This window comes from Leptopilina boulardi, unplaced genomic scaffold, assembly GCF_019393585.1.
Source record: "Leptopilina boulardi isolate dan_hultmark-lab unplaced genomic scaffold, ZJU_Lbou_2.1 LbouV2_362, whole genome shotgun sequence".
In the NCBI taxonomy this organism is placed as follows: Eukaryota; Metazoa; Arthropoda; class Insecta; order Hymenoptera; family Figitidae; genus Leptopilina; species Leptopilina boulardi.
This window is the reverse complement of record NW_026137932.1, coordinates 80,874-96,991: the sequence shown is the minus strand read 5'-3', so window position 1 is coordinate 96,991 and position 16,118 is coordinate 80,874. Positions and strand designations below refer to the sequence as shown.

The window sequence follows — 16,118 nt, the reverse complement described above, 5'->3', positions numbered from 1 at the left end:
ATATGGCAGCCATTTTTAAAAAATTATTTTTATTATTTTTATTATTATTATTAATCCTTTGAAACTTGTTACTAAGGGGTTACTCAAAATCTCCGAGTAATGAGTTTCAAGTGACTCTCTAGAACTTTGAAAAAAATCAGCCATATTGGATCTGCCATTTTGAATTTTAAAAAACCGATATCGGTTTCGTAATCAGCAACAACGAAAAACCCATACTGATAAAAAAAAAAAATTTTCAAAAATCGTTGAGTCAAAAAAAAAAAGATATGAGTACTCAAAAATTGTAGTTTTCGTCGGTTGACGGGAGAAAGATGACAATTCAGGTAAGTTTTGAAAAACATGCCATTTCAGCAGAAATGTGAAAAACATGACATTTCAAGTGTTAAATTATTTTGTGCATTTTAGACGAAAAGAAATAAAATAAAAAAACAAAAAGTATTATAACTTATATTCTGATGTCCCTTATTGAATGTTCAAGATTAATTTTACAGAATAATTACTAACATTAATCGCAGTGATGTCACAGTACTTTTAATTTGAAATAACCAAAAAGTTTGACGCATCTGAAAAGGCATGTTTTTCAAATCTTTGCTGAAATGGCATGTTGTTCAAAACTTACCTGAATTGTCATCTTTCTCCCCTCAACCGACGTTTTGACAATTTTTTTTCGAATCGCTCATTACGAATGAAGATGTTGAAATATAATTAATCAATTATTCAATTTTTACATTACTTTTTTTTAAATACGTTATATAATTAATTATTAATTATACAGAAATTAGTTTATTAATAATAAATATATATATATATATATACTAGGGGGCTATGCCCCCTGCGCGCTTCGCGCGCCAACCCCCATTCCCCCTCCTCTCTTCCGCTCCCCTACCCTAAATTTAAAGGTTAAGATCGTTTCAAGACTCTGAATATAGCCTCAAGTCCCCCCCCCTTCTCTTCTACCCCCCTTCTCTTGACTTGCGGCTATATTCAGAGTCTTGGAACAGCGGCGGCGGCGGCGGCGGCGTTGGCGGCGATATCTTTTTGTAATATAGGTAGATTATATTAATTTCGAATTATTAGAAGAACGAACAATTTGTTGCAACAACAAACCAGATTTGTTAGTTTATATATTTGTATAATAAGGGAATTTTTTTTCGTGGAATTTTTTTAGATGCTCCGTTTGTTACATGACCGTTGTTATTTTCTGCTTCCTTAATTGTACATTTTCCATTAACGCAATTCTGAAATAGACAAAAATGAATTCTTTTTTATGTTTCAATTTTTAGCTCGTTTTTAATATTATTTCTAAATTTACTAAATAATATAATTTGCATATATGTAAAGAAAATACTTACTGGAAGCATTATTAAACAAATCTCGACGTTTACGAAGATAATGGGGCAATGGTTGAATCACATAATTATTGTCGATGATTCCATGCTGTTAAAAATTAAAATTTTATTTAGAATTTAAAAAATTAAAATCATTTAATATGAAAAAAATTTATCGCACTATATAAAATAAATAAGTATATACTTACAAATTCAGATATTCCACGTTTATTCTTAAACTGTGTTACAGATGAACCAGTTTTTTGATTTTGATGAAATGTATTGTCGATCTTTTCGCATAACCTATAATCATAAAAGTTATTTTCATACCAAATTTTATATATTTTTTAATGAAATTTGTTCCCCCACAGCACCAAAACTCTCCTAAAAATTTCCTAAAGATTTATTTGAAATAGTATTGAATGAAATAATTTTCATAATTGATTCAAATTACTATTTATTTGATACGATAAAATGAAATACTTATATCTAATAAATATTTATTGGAATGAAATAATTTCCATAATTGATTGAAATAATTATTTATTAGCATGAAATATTACATTTATTTAATTTTGGACCAAATACTTTTTATTTGATCAAAATAAATTTTTTTTTACGATCGAAGAAAAAAATATTTTTTTTTTTTTTTGTTTTCGATAAAAATTATTATGGACCCTAGATTTTACACAATGTACTCAATCTGGGTGTGTGTGATATATACTTTATTATATATTTTTAAAAAATCTTAAAATGGGTTTTAAAAATATTTTTTTTAAATAAATTTTTTTGTGTTCACCTATTGATATGTTATATTGAGAAAAAATTAACATTTGAATTAATAAAAACCTATACTACAATAATGATGAAATTATAAAATTTAAAATTTAACAACAGTAGTCCAAACACTTGTGTAAAGAAAAAAAGTTAATTCGTGAAGAATTAAATAAATATAACATTCTGACGATCGTCTTTAAATACGACAGTCAGTAATATATATACTGAAAACAAAATCTGTCTTAATACACTATTAAGTTGTACAATATTTTTGTATTTAATAAATTTCAGTTAAAAATAAAATAATTTTATTATCTAAAAATGAAAAAAAGTAAGTAAATTTTTCCAAATAGAAATATAAAAAAAAGATAATTAAATTAAAATTTTTTTTTCAATTTTCATAAATAAGGAATTGCGAACTTTTTAAAAGTATTTTATTATTTTAACAAATTATTAATTAAAGAAAAATTAATATTAATTTTATAAATAATTTGTAAATATATTATATTTATTAATTTTTCAAAAATTTTTTCTACAAGTTCTGATTTTAAATATATATGTCTCTTTTTTTTAGATTTATTTTCGTGTCTTCTAATAGCTATCAATATGTATATTGTATTGGCTCGCGATCGAGTTATATGGCCCAAATTTAAGAATGATAATTCAAATTTATTTAAATTGGAAAATTCTGAGCAAGAGGACAATCTTGATAAATTAATTTTCAAAATATTTCATGAATCAAATGATCGCGATCAAGTTATCTGGCCCAAATTTAATAATCATAATTCTAAACAAGAGGACAATCTTGAAAAATCAAAAGATCCACAGGATTTACTTAATGCTGAAACAAATTTTACTGATGGATTGCAAATATTCGCTGACAACTTGTACAAGGTTATTTTAAAATAATTTGTTTTTTTTGTTTTTTTTTTTTTTGTTAATATCCGCTATAGAATTGTGACTATAAAATAATAACAAAAAAGAATTTATAGTAAATTGTAGTTATTTAATATTTTTCTATTAAATTTTCTAGACAGCGTCAAAAAATAAAGTAGACAACGTTTTATTATCTCCTTTGAGTATAAATGTAGCATTAGGTATGATTGCCTCTGGAGCTGAAGGGAATACTAAAACTGAAATACTCAAAACTCTTCATTTTAGAGAAAATGAGCAACTAGTGAAAATCAGTTATAAAAATCTTATCGATAATTTAATGGTAAGAATAATATCAATAGTAAAAAATATTTCCACTTTCATTCCATTGATTAAAATATTAGTATTTTCACTCTTCTTTTCATTTCCACTTTCAGTGATATTAATTTTCTAATTTTTTTAATCTAATTTTCATCACGCATGATTATGTTTTAAAAATCATTATTTAGAATTTTCATTTTATGGAATTTCATTTGTAATAATTATTTTTGAGCTGAATTTTTATTTGTTTGAATTAGTATTTTGCAGAATTTTCATCAAAACAATTTTCTATATTACAGAATTTTTATATAACCGAAAATTCACTTCACACAATTTTTATTTGTTCGGACTTTTTATTTAACACAATATAGGCATTTTAAAGAAATTTTTTTGTGTAAAAATTCATTGCATAGAATTTTTATTTTATATTCTTTCAGATGAATTTTCATTTGGTCGATTTATTATTTGATATAATTTTCATATAACCGATTTTTCATAATACAGAATTTTTAATTAACCAAAAAAATCATTTAACAAAATTTCTAATTGATAGAATTTTCATTTGTCCAAAATTGCAAATGGCCAAGCAAACAATCGATTTTAGCGCAATTTTTAAAATCAACCAATAAAAAATTATCCATAAAATTGTGATTGGTTGATTTTAAAAATCGCGCCAAAATCGATTGTTTGTTCGGCCATTTGCAATTTCGGACAAATAAAAATTCCATCAATTAGAAATTCTGTTAAATGATTTTTCGGTTAATTAAAAACTTTTGCAGTATGAAAGAATATAAAATGAAAATTCTATGCAATGAAATTCTACCCAATAAAAATTCTTTAAAATGCCAACTATGTTAAATGAAAATTTGAGCAAATAAAAATTCGAATAAATAAAAATTTTATCTCAAAAATAATTATGACAAATGAAATTCCATAAAATGAAAATAGTAAAATTGAAAATAAAAATGAGAGTAAAGATTAAAATCAATGAAAGTGAAAATGAAATTAAATAATTAATCTACTGGAATAAATATATAAAAATAAAAAATCCATTCCCTTCTTCAGAATGTCACAGGCTTAACACTTCAAATTTTAAACAAAGTGTTCATCAATGATAAATTACAAGTAAAGTCAGAATTTAAAGATGTCTTATTAAACAATTTTCACGCAGAGGAGGAACAATTAAATTTTATTGATTCCGAAACAGCGGCAAAATCTATTAATACATGGGTTTCAAGAGGAACAAATGATAAAATCAAAAATATTGTTAAACCTGGTTCGTGTATTTGAAACTTTTAAAAATGAAATTATTTTTTTTATAAACTTTATTGTAATTAATATTATTGTGTTACATTCAATAATTATTATTGAAAAATATTATATTGGACTTGGTTTTTATTTTCTCTTATATATTTTCTTTTTCTTTTAGATGATTTGAGTGAAGATACAGCCATGATTATCACCAATGTTGTTTATTTTAAAGGCGAATGGAAAAATAAATTTTCTAAAGTTGATAGACAAATTTTTTATACTAATAGCAATAAAGAAACTTTAGTTCCAATAATGTATCAATACGCTGATTTAGAATTTGGATATGCTTCTGATATAAATGCTACATTCATAGAATTACCATACAAGGTAAGAAGTGGACGCAGTTTTTTTTTCTTTACCGAAAAAAATATTCTGAAATTTAGAATAGGTATATACTTGGCATTTCCCAGATAGCACGGAAACTTGCAGCAAGCTTGCGGCAAGTTCACCGCGCAAGCTTGCTGCAAGCTTGTCTTAGCTAGCGGAATGTCCCACCCAGGGCAAGCTTGCCGTGAAAGCTTGCTGTAAGCTTTCCAGGAAAGGTTGCTGCAATCTTGCCATGAAATATTACTACAAGATTGCTGCGAGCATACTAAGAATGATTGCGGCAAGCTTGCCGTGAAAGATTGCTGTAAGCTTGCTACGTAAAGTTGCAGGAGAATTTCAACAAGCTTCTGGAAAGGTTGCTGCAAGCTTGCTGCAATTTTAAAAAAATACATTTTAAATTTTAAAAAAATTTATTTGTTTTTTTTTTTAAATTTGAAAATCCTTGTAACGTTTATTATTATTAATTATGTCCTGTTTATTTTTATTTGGAAACTTAACGAGAAAATTTTCGAAACAAATTTGAGGGGACTGGGAATTGAACCCGGGTTCGACAGACACTAACCAAAGACCCTAACCAAAAACCTACTCGACCAACTATCAGAGAATAAAAAAATCTTGCTCTTAGGTCCAATTTCACCAAATCAGGTTAAAAGTTAATCAGCGATTAAATCCCTAACCGACCAATCATGAGTGATTAAATTGTCTTTAATCGCTGATTAACTTTTAACCGGAGTTGGTGAAACTGGCCCTTAACCTTCGTTTTTCAACTGTTTTTCAACTCATAAAAACAGTATTAGTCAAATACGGTGTTAGGCTGTAGTTTTATATATGAATTTTCCATTTTCACATAGAAAAAGAACAATTTTTATTTTCTATTAAAAAAAGGCTGTCGCAAATTTGTCAATAATTACGTACATTTTCATGATTGTTTACATTTGACGAGAATATTATATTCTAAGATTAAGAATAAAATGCAAGGAAAATATTCTTAGACGCCAAGAATATATTGTTAAATTTAGACTTTCGTTTTTTCTCTGTAGAGAATTATTGTATAGATGCGATAACTGCGGTTTTTTTCTTATAATTAAAAATTGACACATCTCTTTTACAGAATGAGAATCTTAAAATGCTTATTGTACTTCCTAATTTAATTGACGGTCTTGAACAAGTTGAAAAAAGTTTAGAGACAATGAACCTTAAAACTCTGAGACAAAAACGCTATTTATCTAAAGTTGATTTATATTTGCCCAAATTTCGTGTTGAAAATACAATTGATTTGAATGAAGTTTTACAAGAGGTTGGTAAAAAAAAATATAGTTTATGTTTATGATATATTTTTGATTATTTAAAACTTTATTTTTATAAATGTAAAATATGAAACTAAATATTTATTTAAAATAATAGATGGGTATGAAAGAAATGTTCTCGCCTTTCGCAAACTTTAGCGGAATTTCAGAAGGAAATCTTCAAGTGAGTAAAATTAAGCAAAAAACTTTCATTGAAGTCAATGAAAATGGAGCTGAAGCTGCTGCAGTTTCTGGTAAATTTTTTATTATTGTCATATATTATATTTACATATTTATAAATAAATTGATTTTGTGATTTTTTTTTCGTAGAAATTGAAATCGGTTGGAAAATAGGTGGTGAAGATAATCCTAAATTGTTTGTTGTTGATCATCCGTTTCATTATAAAATTATAAGAACAATCGGTGAAAATGATGGTATTGTATTGTTTGCTGGAAACTGTAAATATATAGAATAATTTACAATTTCTTTTATTTAAAAAAACACGTCTCTCTTTATATTTGTTTAAATATAATAAATTTTTTTTAGAAATTATGTTTTTAAAAAAAATAATTAATCATTTGTGTTTTTAAAAAATGTATATTAAGAATATGTATAATATATTGAATAGAATAAATCAATTATACGATATTTATGATTCATTATTCTTTTACTATCAATATGTAAATCTAAATGTATTTCTCATTTTTTGATGAAACAATTTAAATATATTTTCAAAAAAAAAAATAATTTCGTAATAAACAAATATCTCACTGGAAGTTCTCACAATTCGAAAATTCTCTATAATATAGGGACTTTTTGTCGACAAAGCAAGTAACTTAACCTAAAATCTGACAGGTCTCAATTTACAATGGGTGTTTTCGGCATTCACTCAGAGTTAACTCTAGAGTTAACAGTGGTGCTCAATGATATTATCTTTGAAAATTTATTTACCTAAATAAAATGATTTGATTTTCTATTTTCATCACCCTGAGTTTGAAGTTAGTTGTCCTTGCTTGCTTACTTTTTTTAATTTATACGTATTTTTTGTTTTTCATTTAAAAATGGAACATATTTTTGCTACCCATAAACGTGTTATTTTTTTAAAGTTTATAGTTTTCAAATTTTTCATTATTTCCCTAACTTTAATTAATCTGAATTGTTTAAGGAACTAGATTATTTATTTTAATTAAAGTTGTTTTTTATAAATAAAAAGTTAAAATAATTTTTAATAAAAATAAATTATTATGTTTCAATTTACACTTTTCAAAACAAACAATCCGTTCACATATTTTGTCGGTCATTAAAGGTTAGGACTGACCCTTTTTCTTTACTCTCGCAAGAAAACAGAGTTAACTCTGGGTCATCTTGTAATAAATTTTTGGGGACTTTTATGAAATCTAGAAACAAAAAATTTTATTTTAACATTGCATTACTAGAATAAAAGGCCCGTTTCACATGTTGTTACAATTGCAAACCCTGCGCCAATCAAAATGAATAGTCTATGCCAAATTGCCAATCAACAACGTTCACAACCAACAGACAAACTGAAAATCAAAATTTACATTTGAGCACCACTGCTAACTCTAGAGCAAGAAGACTAGAGACAGGAGAGTAAAGTAGAGTAGTGGGGGTAAGACAAATCTGGTAGGTATATGAGGGCGACCCTAGAAGGCGTCAAGTATATATTTTTTGATTCTGCGCATAATATATATATATGTATGTATGACGTATATTTCTTACATGTGATTTGTTTTTGTTATGGCCGTCAAGTCAAAAAAGCCTGTGTTAGTTTACAAAATTACCAATTTTTAAATGTTAAGTTAATTTATATTTGATCAATAATGAGTGGAAAGTGTTGTGTAACTAATTGCTGTGATAATGATGAAGATAAAGAAAATCATCGAACATTATTTCCCTTTCCGAAGGACGAGGTATGTCATATTGGACTTGTATTAGTTTATATTATTTATGTTTTTATTATAGTAATAATGTCTAATAATAATTATTAAAAAATGAAAATGTTAAATAAAAATATTCAAAAGTTTTAATTTACTGTTTATTTATTTATTATAACCATTTTTTGTTGTAGAAGTCTATAAAAGAATGGTTAAATGCTATTGGACATAACCTGAAAAAATACCGGCTTGATGTAAAGCAATTATATATTTGCAACCATCATTTTAACGAAGATTGCTTTTATTCAAATGGTTTTTTTATTCACTGGTTCTTGTAAAAGACAATTAAAAAGATTAAATTTTTTTTCTTTACGATAAATATAATCTATTTACTTTTTCGTCTTTGAGCAACAGCTGATCAGCTGTGCATTCACGCGAATTTTACTACGCCCATGACTATGCCCAATGCAAATATCTTTGACTATACACATTTTCTCGGTAAATGTGTGTGAAAGATGCGCAGAATCGAAAAGAGTAGTTGACGCAATCAAGGGTCGCCCTCGTATACCTACCACTGTTGACTCAATGCTCTGCATGAGAAAACGGTCGAGTTTACTCTCCTGTCTCTAGTCTTCTTGCTCTAGAGTTAACTCTGAGTGAATGCCGAAAACACCCAATGAGCGTGTTCGCGGGAGTCACTGACAGTTACTGACAGTAAAAATTACCCAATCAGAATATAGATTCTGTTGGATCAGCCCAATAACAGTTCAGTTGCTGATCCTGTACAGGAAATTGTACAAGATCTTGTACAGGGATTTTCAGTAGGGCCAAAATTGTACCGCCACACACTAAAACCATAGTGGCGCTGCTGTCACTTACCTTATTCCACTGCAGTCCAAAAGGTCTCTCAGTGTATTGTATAAAGTCAATTTAAGATTTATTACACTAAAAGGTTATGTTATTTTGATATTTAAAAAATGTTAAACTTTATAAAAATCGATTATTTAAACAAATATGAGAAATGAAAACTAATAACGTAATTTTCTATTACAGCGCATTTGTATCAGTTTCGGTGACCAAAATTAAGTGTATTTTAAAAATATGTACTTTCCCCACCGTAATTGGAGCCAATGGAAGTAGTTAAGCAAGGCAGGTGCGGGACCACTTACCGACCGAGGTCGGTAATGTAGGAATCTACTTTACCGACCGAGTTAGTTCCGGCTGTCACCGCTAGATGGCGCCACCGGCCAATTCAAACCCCCTTGGTGGGAAATTTGAATTTTCAAAGTGGCTTGGCATTCTACTTTACCGACCGAGTTACTTTTGGCTGCCACCGCTAGATGGCGCCACTTTCGATTACCGACCAAGTCAAACCCCCTTGGCGGGAAATTTGAATTTTTAAAGTAGATTGGTGTTCTACTTTACCGACCGAGTTACTTTTGGCTGCCACCGCTAGATGGCGCCACTTTTGATTACCGACCAATTCAAACCCCCTTGGCGGTAAATTTAAATTTTTGAAATATTATTTTCAAGTGGCTTGGTGTTCTGCATTACCAACCGAGTTAGTTCCAGCTGCCACCGCAAGATGGCGCCATTTTATTTTACCTATTTTAAAGTTAATTTAAAGTTTAAAATTTTAATGTATATAATTGTATCTAAACCTGTATGGAAAAAAACATCGAGAGGGATCCCCATTGCTGGTTGCGTCTATGCCGCTGCCAGCTCCGTGTTCATATGCTGAGTTTCATTTCTCCCCGCATCAATGTGAACTTAGCCGGGGACTCTCTCCCATGCCTACAGCGGAGCGCTCAGCGGTGGGCCCGCCTTATTGCGCGCGCCAGCTAGGTGGTGGGGCGCGTCATAGTGGGGAGCGCCGTAGTGGGGACCGCCATGGTGGGGCGTAGTGTATAAAGCACGCCGCTCAGGCCACCAGCATCATTCTTTTCTTTCAGGTGCAGCAGAATAGTTATAGAGTTTTCAGAATTTCAGAGTTTTTTCTTATTTCAGTTAGCGCGGTATCAGTTCTACCAAATTTAGTTCTATACGGGGCAACTCGATACGTTAAACTTAGCACATTTCAACTCTACACAGTGAGATTAAATTTTTTTAATGTTTATTTCGATACAGTTTAAATGGATATGGCTAAATTGTGCACCGTTCAACTCTACACAAGTGAATTTCAAAAATAATAAAACGTTCAACTCTATACAGTTTAATTGTACACAGATGCTTTTGATAGATAAAAATTTTTTATATTTGTTCAATTGAATACGGTTCAGTTCTACACAAGCATTTTTTTAAATTATGAGTGTTTAGTTGTGCACAGTTTAATTAAATACTGCTTATTTGTGCACAGTTCAACTCTACATAAGTTAAATTTAAAAATAATAAAATGTTCAACTCAATACAGTTTAATTTTACACAGATAATTTCGATACAAACAAATTTTTTATATTTGCTTAATTGAATACGGTTCAGTTCTACACAAGCATTTTTTAAAATAATGAGTGTTCAGTTGTGCACAGTTTATTTAAATACGTTTTATTTTTTTTAAATGCTTGTATAGAACTGAACCGTATTCAATTGAACAAATATAAAAATTGTTTATGTATCGAAATTATCTGTTTAAAATTAAACTGTATAGAGTTGAACGTATTATTATTTTTAAAATTAACTTGTCTAGAGTTGAACTGTGCAAAAATTAACCGTATTTAAATAAACTGTGCACAACTGAACACTCATTATTTTAAAAACTGCTTGTGTAGAACTGAACCGTATTCAATTAAGCAAATATAAAAAATTTGTTTATCTGTGTAAAATTAAACTGTATAGAGTTGAATATTTTATTATTTTTAAATTTAACTTATGTAGAGTTGAACTGTGCACAAATTAGCAGTATTTAATTAAACTGTGCACAACTAAACACTCATAATTTAAAAAAATGCTTGTGTAGAACTGAACTGTATTCAATTGAACAAATATAAAAATTGTTTATGTATCGAAATTATCTGTTTAAAATTAAACTGTATAGAGTTGAACGTTTTAATATTTTTAAAATTAACTCGTGTAGAATTGAACTGTGCACAAATTAGCAGTATTTAATTAAACTGTGCACAACTAAACACTCATCATTTTAAAAAATGTTTGCGCAGAACTGAACCGTATTCAATTAAACAAATATAAAAAAATTTTATCTATCAAAAGCATCTGTGTACAATTAAACTGTATAGAGTTGAACGTTTTATTATTTTTGAAATTCACTTGTGTAGAGTTGAACGGTGCACAATTTAGCCATATCCATTTAAACTGTATCGAAATAAACATTAAAAAAATTTAATCTCACTGTGTAGAGTTGAAATGTGCTAAGTTTAACGTATCGAGTTGCCCCGTATAGAACTAAATTTGGTAGAACTGATACCGCGCCATTTCAGTTATTTCTTTTTGTTTTACTATTTTGTATTTGATTTAAGGTGGTGGATATTTATTTTCAGGGTTTTTTAGTTTTTATTTCTTTTTGTTCTATTATTTTTTGTATTTGATTTATGGTGGTGGATGTTTAATTTCAGGGTTTTTTTATTTTTAGTTCTTTTTCATTTGTATATAATTTAAGGTGGTGGTTTTTTATTTTCTGTATCTTTCAATTACAGAATTTTCTTAGGTTTTAAGTTTTTTTTTCATTTTCTTTTCAGGTTTTTTACTTTATTTTCTTTTTCATTTTATTTTCAGGTTTTTTCAGGTGTTTTCTTTTAGAGATTGTTTTTAGGTTTTTTCAGGTTTAGTATTTAAGATGCCAAAGTGTAAGCCACAGAAGAAATCTCGGTAACGGCTCGAGAATGATGAATTTAATGAAGTCTGTCAGAAGTCTGACAACTTCATTAAAATCGCTGAAAGTGAACGCATCACCACAATGTCAATGACAGGTGATGAAAAGTTCGTTAACGCATTCGAATGGCAAAACAAGTGTCAGCGTTACAAAAATATATTTAGAAAATTTTTGCGAAGATCTGATTTTGAATCTTATCAAAAATCAAGATGCTTAAATTTAAGTCAGAAACTTGAATACTTGCGTTGCCATTTCGATGCATTAATGAAACGTGGCGCGGGCTTGCAAGTGAGTAATGATAGAATGAAATGGGTAGATTTTGATAAACCATTTGATGATCGTTTACAAACTAGTGCTATTATTAATATTGATTACAACCCTATTGAAAATCCCCACATGGGAAACCACATGGGATCCTATGTCAAAAACCATGTAAAACCCCATTCCCCATATGGGAAACCACATGGGATCCCATATAAAAACTCATGGGAAATTGGGACAGGAATTGGCATAGGAAAATATCAAAACGAGGTTCCTCCATGTCATTTCCTATGTCAAATCCCATGTCAAATATCATGTTAAATACCATGTTAAATACTAATTGAGATCCTTTATCACTTTTTTGACAAATTTTCCCATGTCAAACCCCATGTCATTTCCCAAGTAAAAACCTTTATCATTTTTTTGAAAAATTTTCCAATGTCAAATCCTCTTTCGCCTTATCGAAAATACCCACATAGGAAAGCATATGGGAATCCACATGGGACACCATATGGGAATCCATATGGGAAATGGAATACGATTTCATGTGCATTCTTCCAAATGATAAAACAAATAGATTTAAGCATAGGAAATCATATAAGATTTCATATAGATTCTGAAATTTCAACCTAAGATTTCACATGGATTTACATATAGGAAACGATATAGGATTTTATTCGGGAATTTTTTAGTTGGCTGCTTTATGCAGGCGGCAGATTACAAAAAAATTAATTATTTGATTAAATATCAAATAATAATACTTCAACTCATCTGAAAATAAAAAAAAGTTTACTTTACTTCTGCCTTAGACTCTCAGCTTTTATAGTATTTCAGACTGATCTCAACTGTGAGAGAAAATATTTTCACCATCTGGTGGTGAAACAATGAAACTATAATGACGATCAACATCTATATTGAAATTTCCTATGTCATTTCCCATGTCATTTCCCATGTGAAATCCTCTTTCATTTATTCGAAAAATTTTCCCATGTCATTTCCCATGTGAATTCCTTTATCATTTTTTTTCAAAAAAATTTCCGATGTCATTTCCCATGTGAAATCTTTTATTATTTTTTGGAAAAATTTTCCCATATCAATTCCCACGTCAAACCTCATGTCATTTGCCATGTGAAATCCTTTATCGTATTCCATATCCTCTGTGGATTCCCATATGCTTTCCCATGTGGGTATTTTCGATAGGGCGAAAGAGGATTTGTCATTGGAAAATTTGTCAAAAAAATGATGAAGGATTTCACATGGGAAATGACATGGGAAAATTTTTCGAAAAAATGATAAGATTTCACATGGGATATGACATGGGAAAATTTTTCGAATAAATGAAAGAGGATTTCACATGGGAAATGACATAGGAAATTTCAATATAGATGTTGATCGTCATTATAGTTTCATTGTTTCACCACCAGATGGTGAAAATATTTTCTCTCACAGTTGAGATCAGTCTGGAATACTATAAAAGCTGAGAGTCTAAGGCAGATGTAAAGTAAACTTTTTTTTATTTTCAGATGAATTGAAGTATTATTATTTGATATTTAATCAAATAATTAATTTTTTTGTAATCTGCCGCCTGCATAAAGCAGCCAACTAAAAAATTCCCGAATAAAATCCTATATCGTTTCCTATATGTAAATCCATGTGAAATCTTAGGTTGAAATTTCAGAATCTATATGAAATCTTATATGATTTCCTATGCTTAAATCTATTTGTTTTATCATTTGGAAGAATGCACATGAAATCGTATTCCATTTCCCATATGGATTCCCATGTGGATTCCCATATGCTTTCCTATGTGGGTATTTTCGATAAGGCGAAAGAGGATTTGACATGGGAAAATTTTTCAAAAAAATGATAAAAGATTTCACATGGGAAATGACATTGGAAAATTTTTCAAAAAAATGATAAAGGTTTTTACTTGGGAAATGACATGGGGTTTGACATGGGAAAATTTGTCAAAAAAGTGATAAAGGATCTCAATTAGTATTTAACATGGTATTTAACATGATATTTGACATGGGATTTGACATAGGAAATGACATGGAGGAACCTCGTTTTGATATTTTCCTATGCCAATTCCTGTCCCAATTTCCCATGAGTTTTTATATGGGATCCCATGTGGTTTCCCATATGGGGAATGGGGTTTTACATGGTTTTTGACATAGGATCCCATGTGGTTTCCCATGTGGGGATTTTCAATAGGGAAGGATATTAATGAGTTCTTTGATGATGCTTATGTTTTATTTAAAAGTAATATTGAAACAGCTTTAAACAAATTTGGTCCGCTAAAAGTTTATACAGTTTTGTGTGCTAAATTTAAAAAAGATTTAATTGTAGGTAATGGAGAAATGTCAGATATAAAGACATTTATCGCGAAAACATGTGAGATTTTAGTTACAACCCAGTTAGATGAGTGGTACAATCAGAATGTTAAACAACCAACTTTGAGACGAATCGAAGAATTCCAAGAAAAAGATTCTAATTGGAGACTTGATTCTATTCAAAGGTTGGAGGTTAACATTAACAAGTATAATCTCATGCGTGCTGGTTCTTATATTGATTTGCCACTTTTCATTAAAAGGAAACAAGTTTGTATTAATGTTCAAAATACAGACAATCAATGTTTTAAATGGTCAATTTTGTCAGCTTTACACCAAGTTGAAAACCATGCAGATCGAGTTTCAAAATATAGGCTTTATGAGAATGAACTTAATTTCAGTGGAATTGAGTTCCCTGTTTCACTCAAAGATATTTTAAAATTTGAAGCTCAGAACAACATTTCAGTTAATGTATATGGACTTGTCAAAAAGGCAGAAAAGTTTACAGTAGCTTCGTTACATCTTTCATCACAAAAGAAGGTTGTTCATGTAAATCTTCTTCGAATTGAGGACCACTACATTGATAAAAATTTTACGGAGGAGGATGAGGAGATCGATCAAGTAACCATCATCTCTTTTAACTACCATTATGTTTGGATCAAAGATTTATCAAAGCTTGTCAGCAGTCAATTGTCCAAGAAAAAAAACAAAAAGTACATTTGCGATCGTTGCCTGCATTACTTTGGAGATGAAAATAAACTTTTTGAACATGAAGAAAATTGTAAGAAGATCAATGAAACGAGTATTGTGCTGCCGAATCCAGGTAAAAATTTTGTTGAATTTAAAAATTTCCAAAACAAGGAGCGTGTACCATTTATAATATATGCGGATTGTGAAAGTCTCTTGATTCCTGCCGAAGCACCACAACAAGCCAGCAATACTGAGGTTTTTCAAAACCACAAAATGCTCTGTATTGGATATTATTTAAAGTGTGCCTTTGATGACTCCTTGTCCATATACAAAGCATCTCCAAAAGATGAAGAAGATCCAGCTAAATGGTTTTCAACTGAGTTAAAAAATTTGTCTGACAATCTTGATAGGACATTTAAAAATCCTGTACCAATGGAAGTGTTAAGTCCTCAGCAACTTGCTGATTTTAGAAATGCAAGTACATGTCATATTTGTAGAAATAAAATCAAGCATAGGGATATAAAAGTAAGAGACCAGTGTCATCTAACTTGGAAGTATCGTGGCCTCGCACATCGTGATTAGGTTTTACTACACGGACAGAAATCTTGTTAGAATATTTAATATTTTGACACTCATATTTAATAAACTCATATTTGCGGAAGATTTTGCAGATTTTGGGGTGGTAATAACTTTCGTTACTTTTTTTTAATAATGCCTAAAATAAAAATAATAAAGTTTAATATATTTAGAAACAAAAATAAGAATAGTTTTTGCGAAATTCATAATTGTATTATGAAAACTCCAAATGTTAAATTCTAATACGCCCTGTAACAACTATTAGAATAAAATATTTCATTTTCTGTATTTAGAATTCCGTTAACTTCTATAATCATTT

General features: G+C 29.2%; 1 protein-coding gene and 1 long non-coding RNA gene across 2 annotated transcripts; one reads left to right on the top strand and one right to left on the bottom strand.

Annotated features, from left to right (window-relative positions):
• Window positions 1-120: 120 nt before the first annotated feature.
• Window positions 121-1,625, bottom strand: LOC127286516 (uncharacterized). The gene is made up of 3 exons (XR_007843750.1): window positions 1,538-1,625; window positions 1,353-1,437; window positions 121-1,238 (listed from the first exon to the last, which is right to left on the bottom strand). It is a non-coding gene; the product is annotated as an uncharacterized LOC127286516 (long non-coding RNA).
• Window positions 1,626-2,313: 688 nt separating this feature from the next.
• LOC127286513 (antichymotrypsin-2-like) lies at window positions 2,314-6,872 on the top strand. Its single transcript, XM_051312958.1, has 8 exons — window positions 2,314-2,436; window positions 2,680-2,999; window positions 3,139-3,321; window positions 4,365-4,575; window positions 4,729-4,937; window positions 6,049-6,234; window positions 6,342-6,477; window positions 6,554-6,872. Exons 1-8 carry the CDS (start codon window positions 2,427-2,429, stop codon window positions 6,697-6,699), a joined length of 1,401 nt encoding a protein of 466 aa, XP_051168915.1. The 5' UTR covers window positions 2,314-2,426; the 3' UTR covers window positions 6,700-6,872.
• Window positions 6,873-16,118: the final 9,246 nt, after the last annotated feature.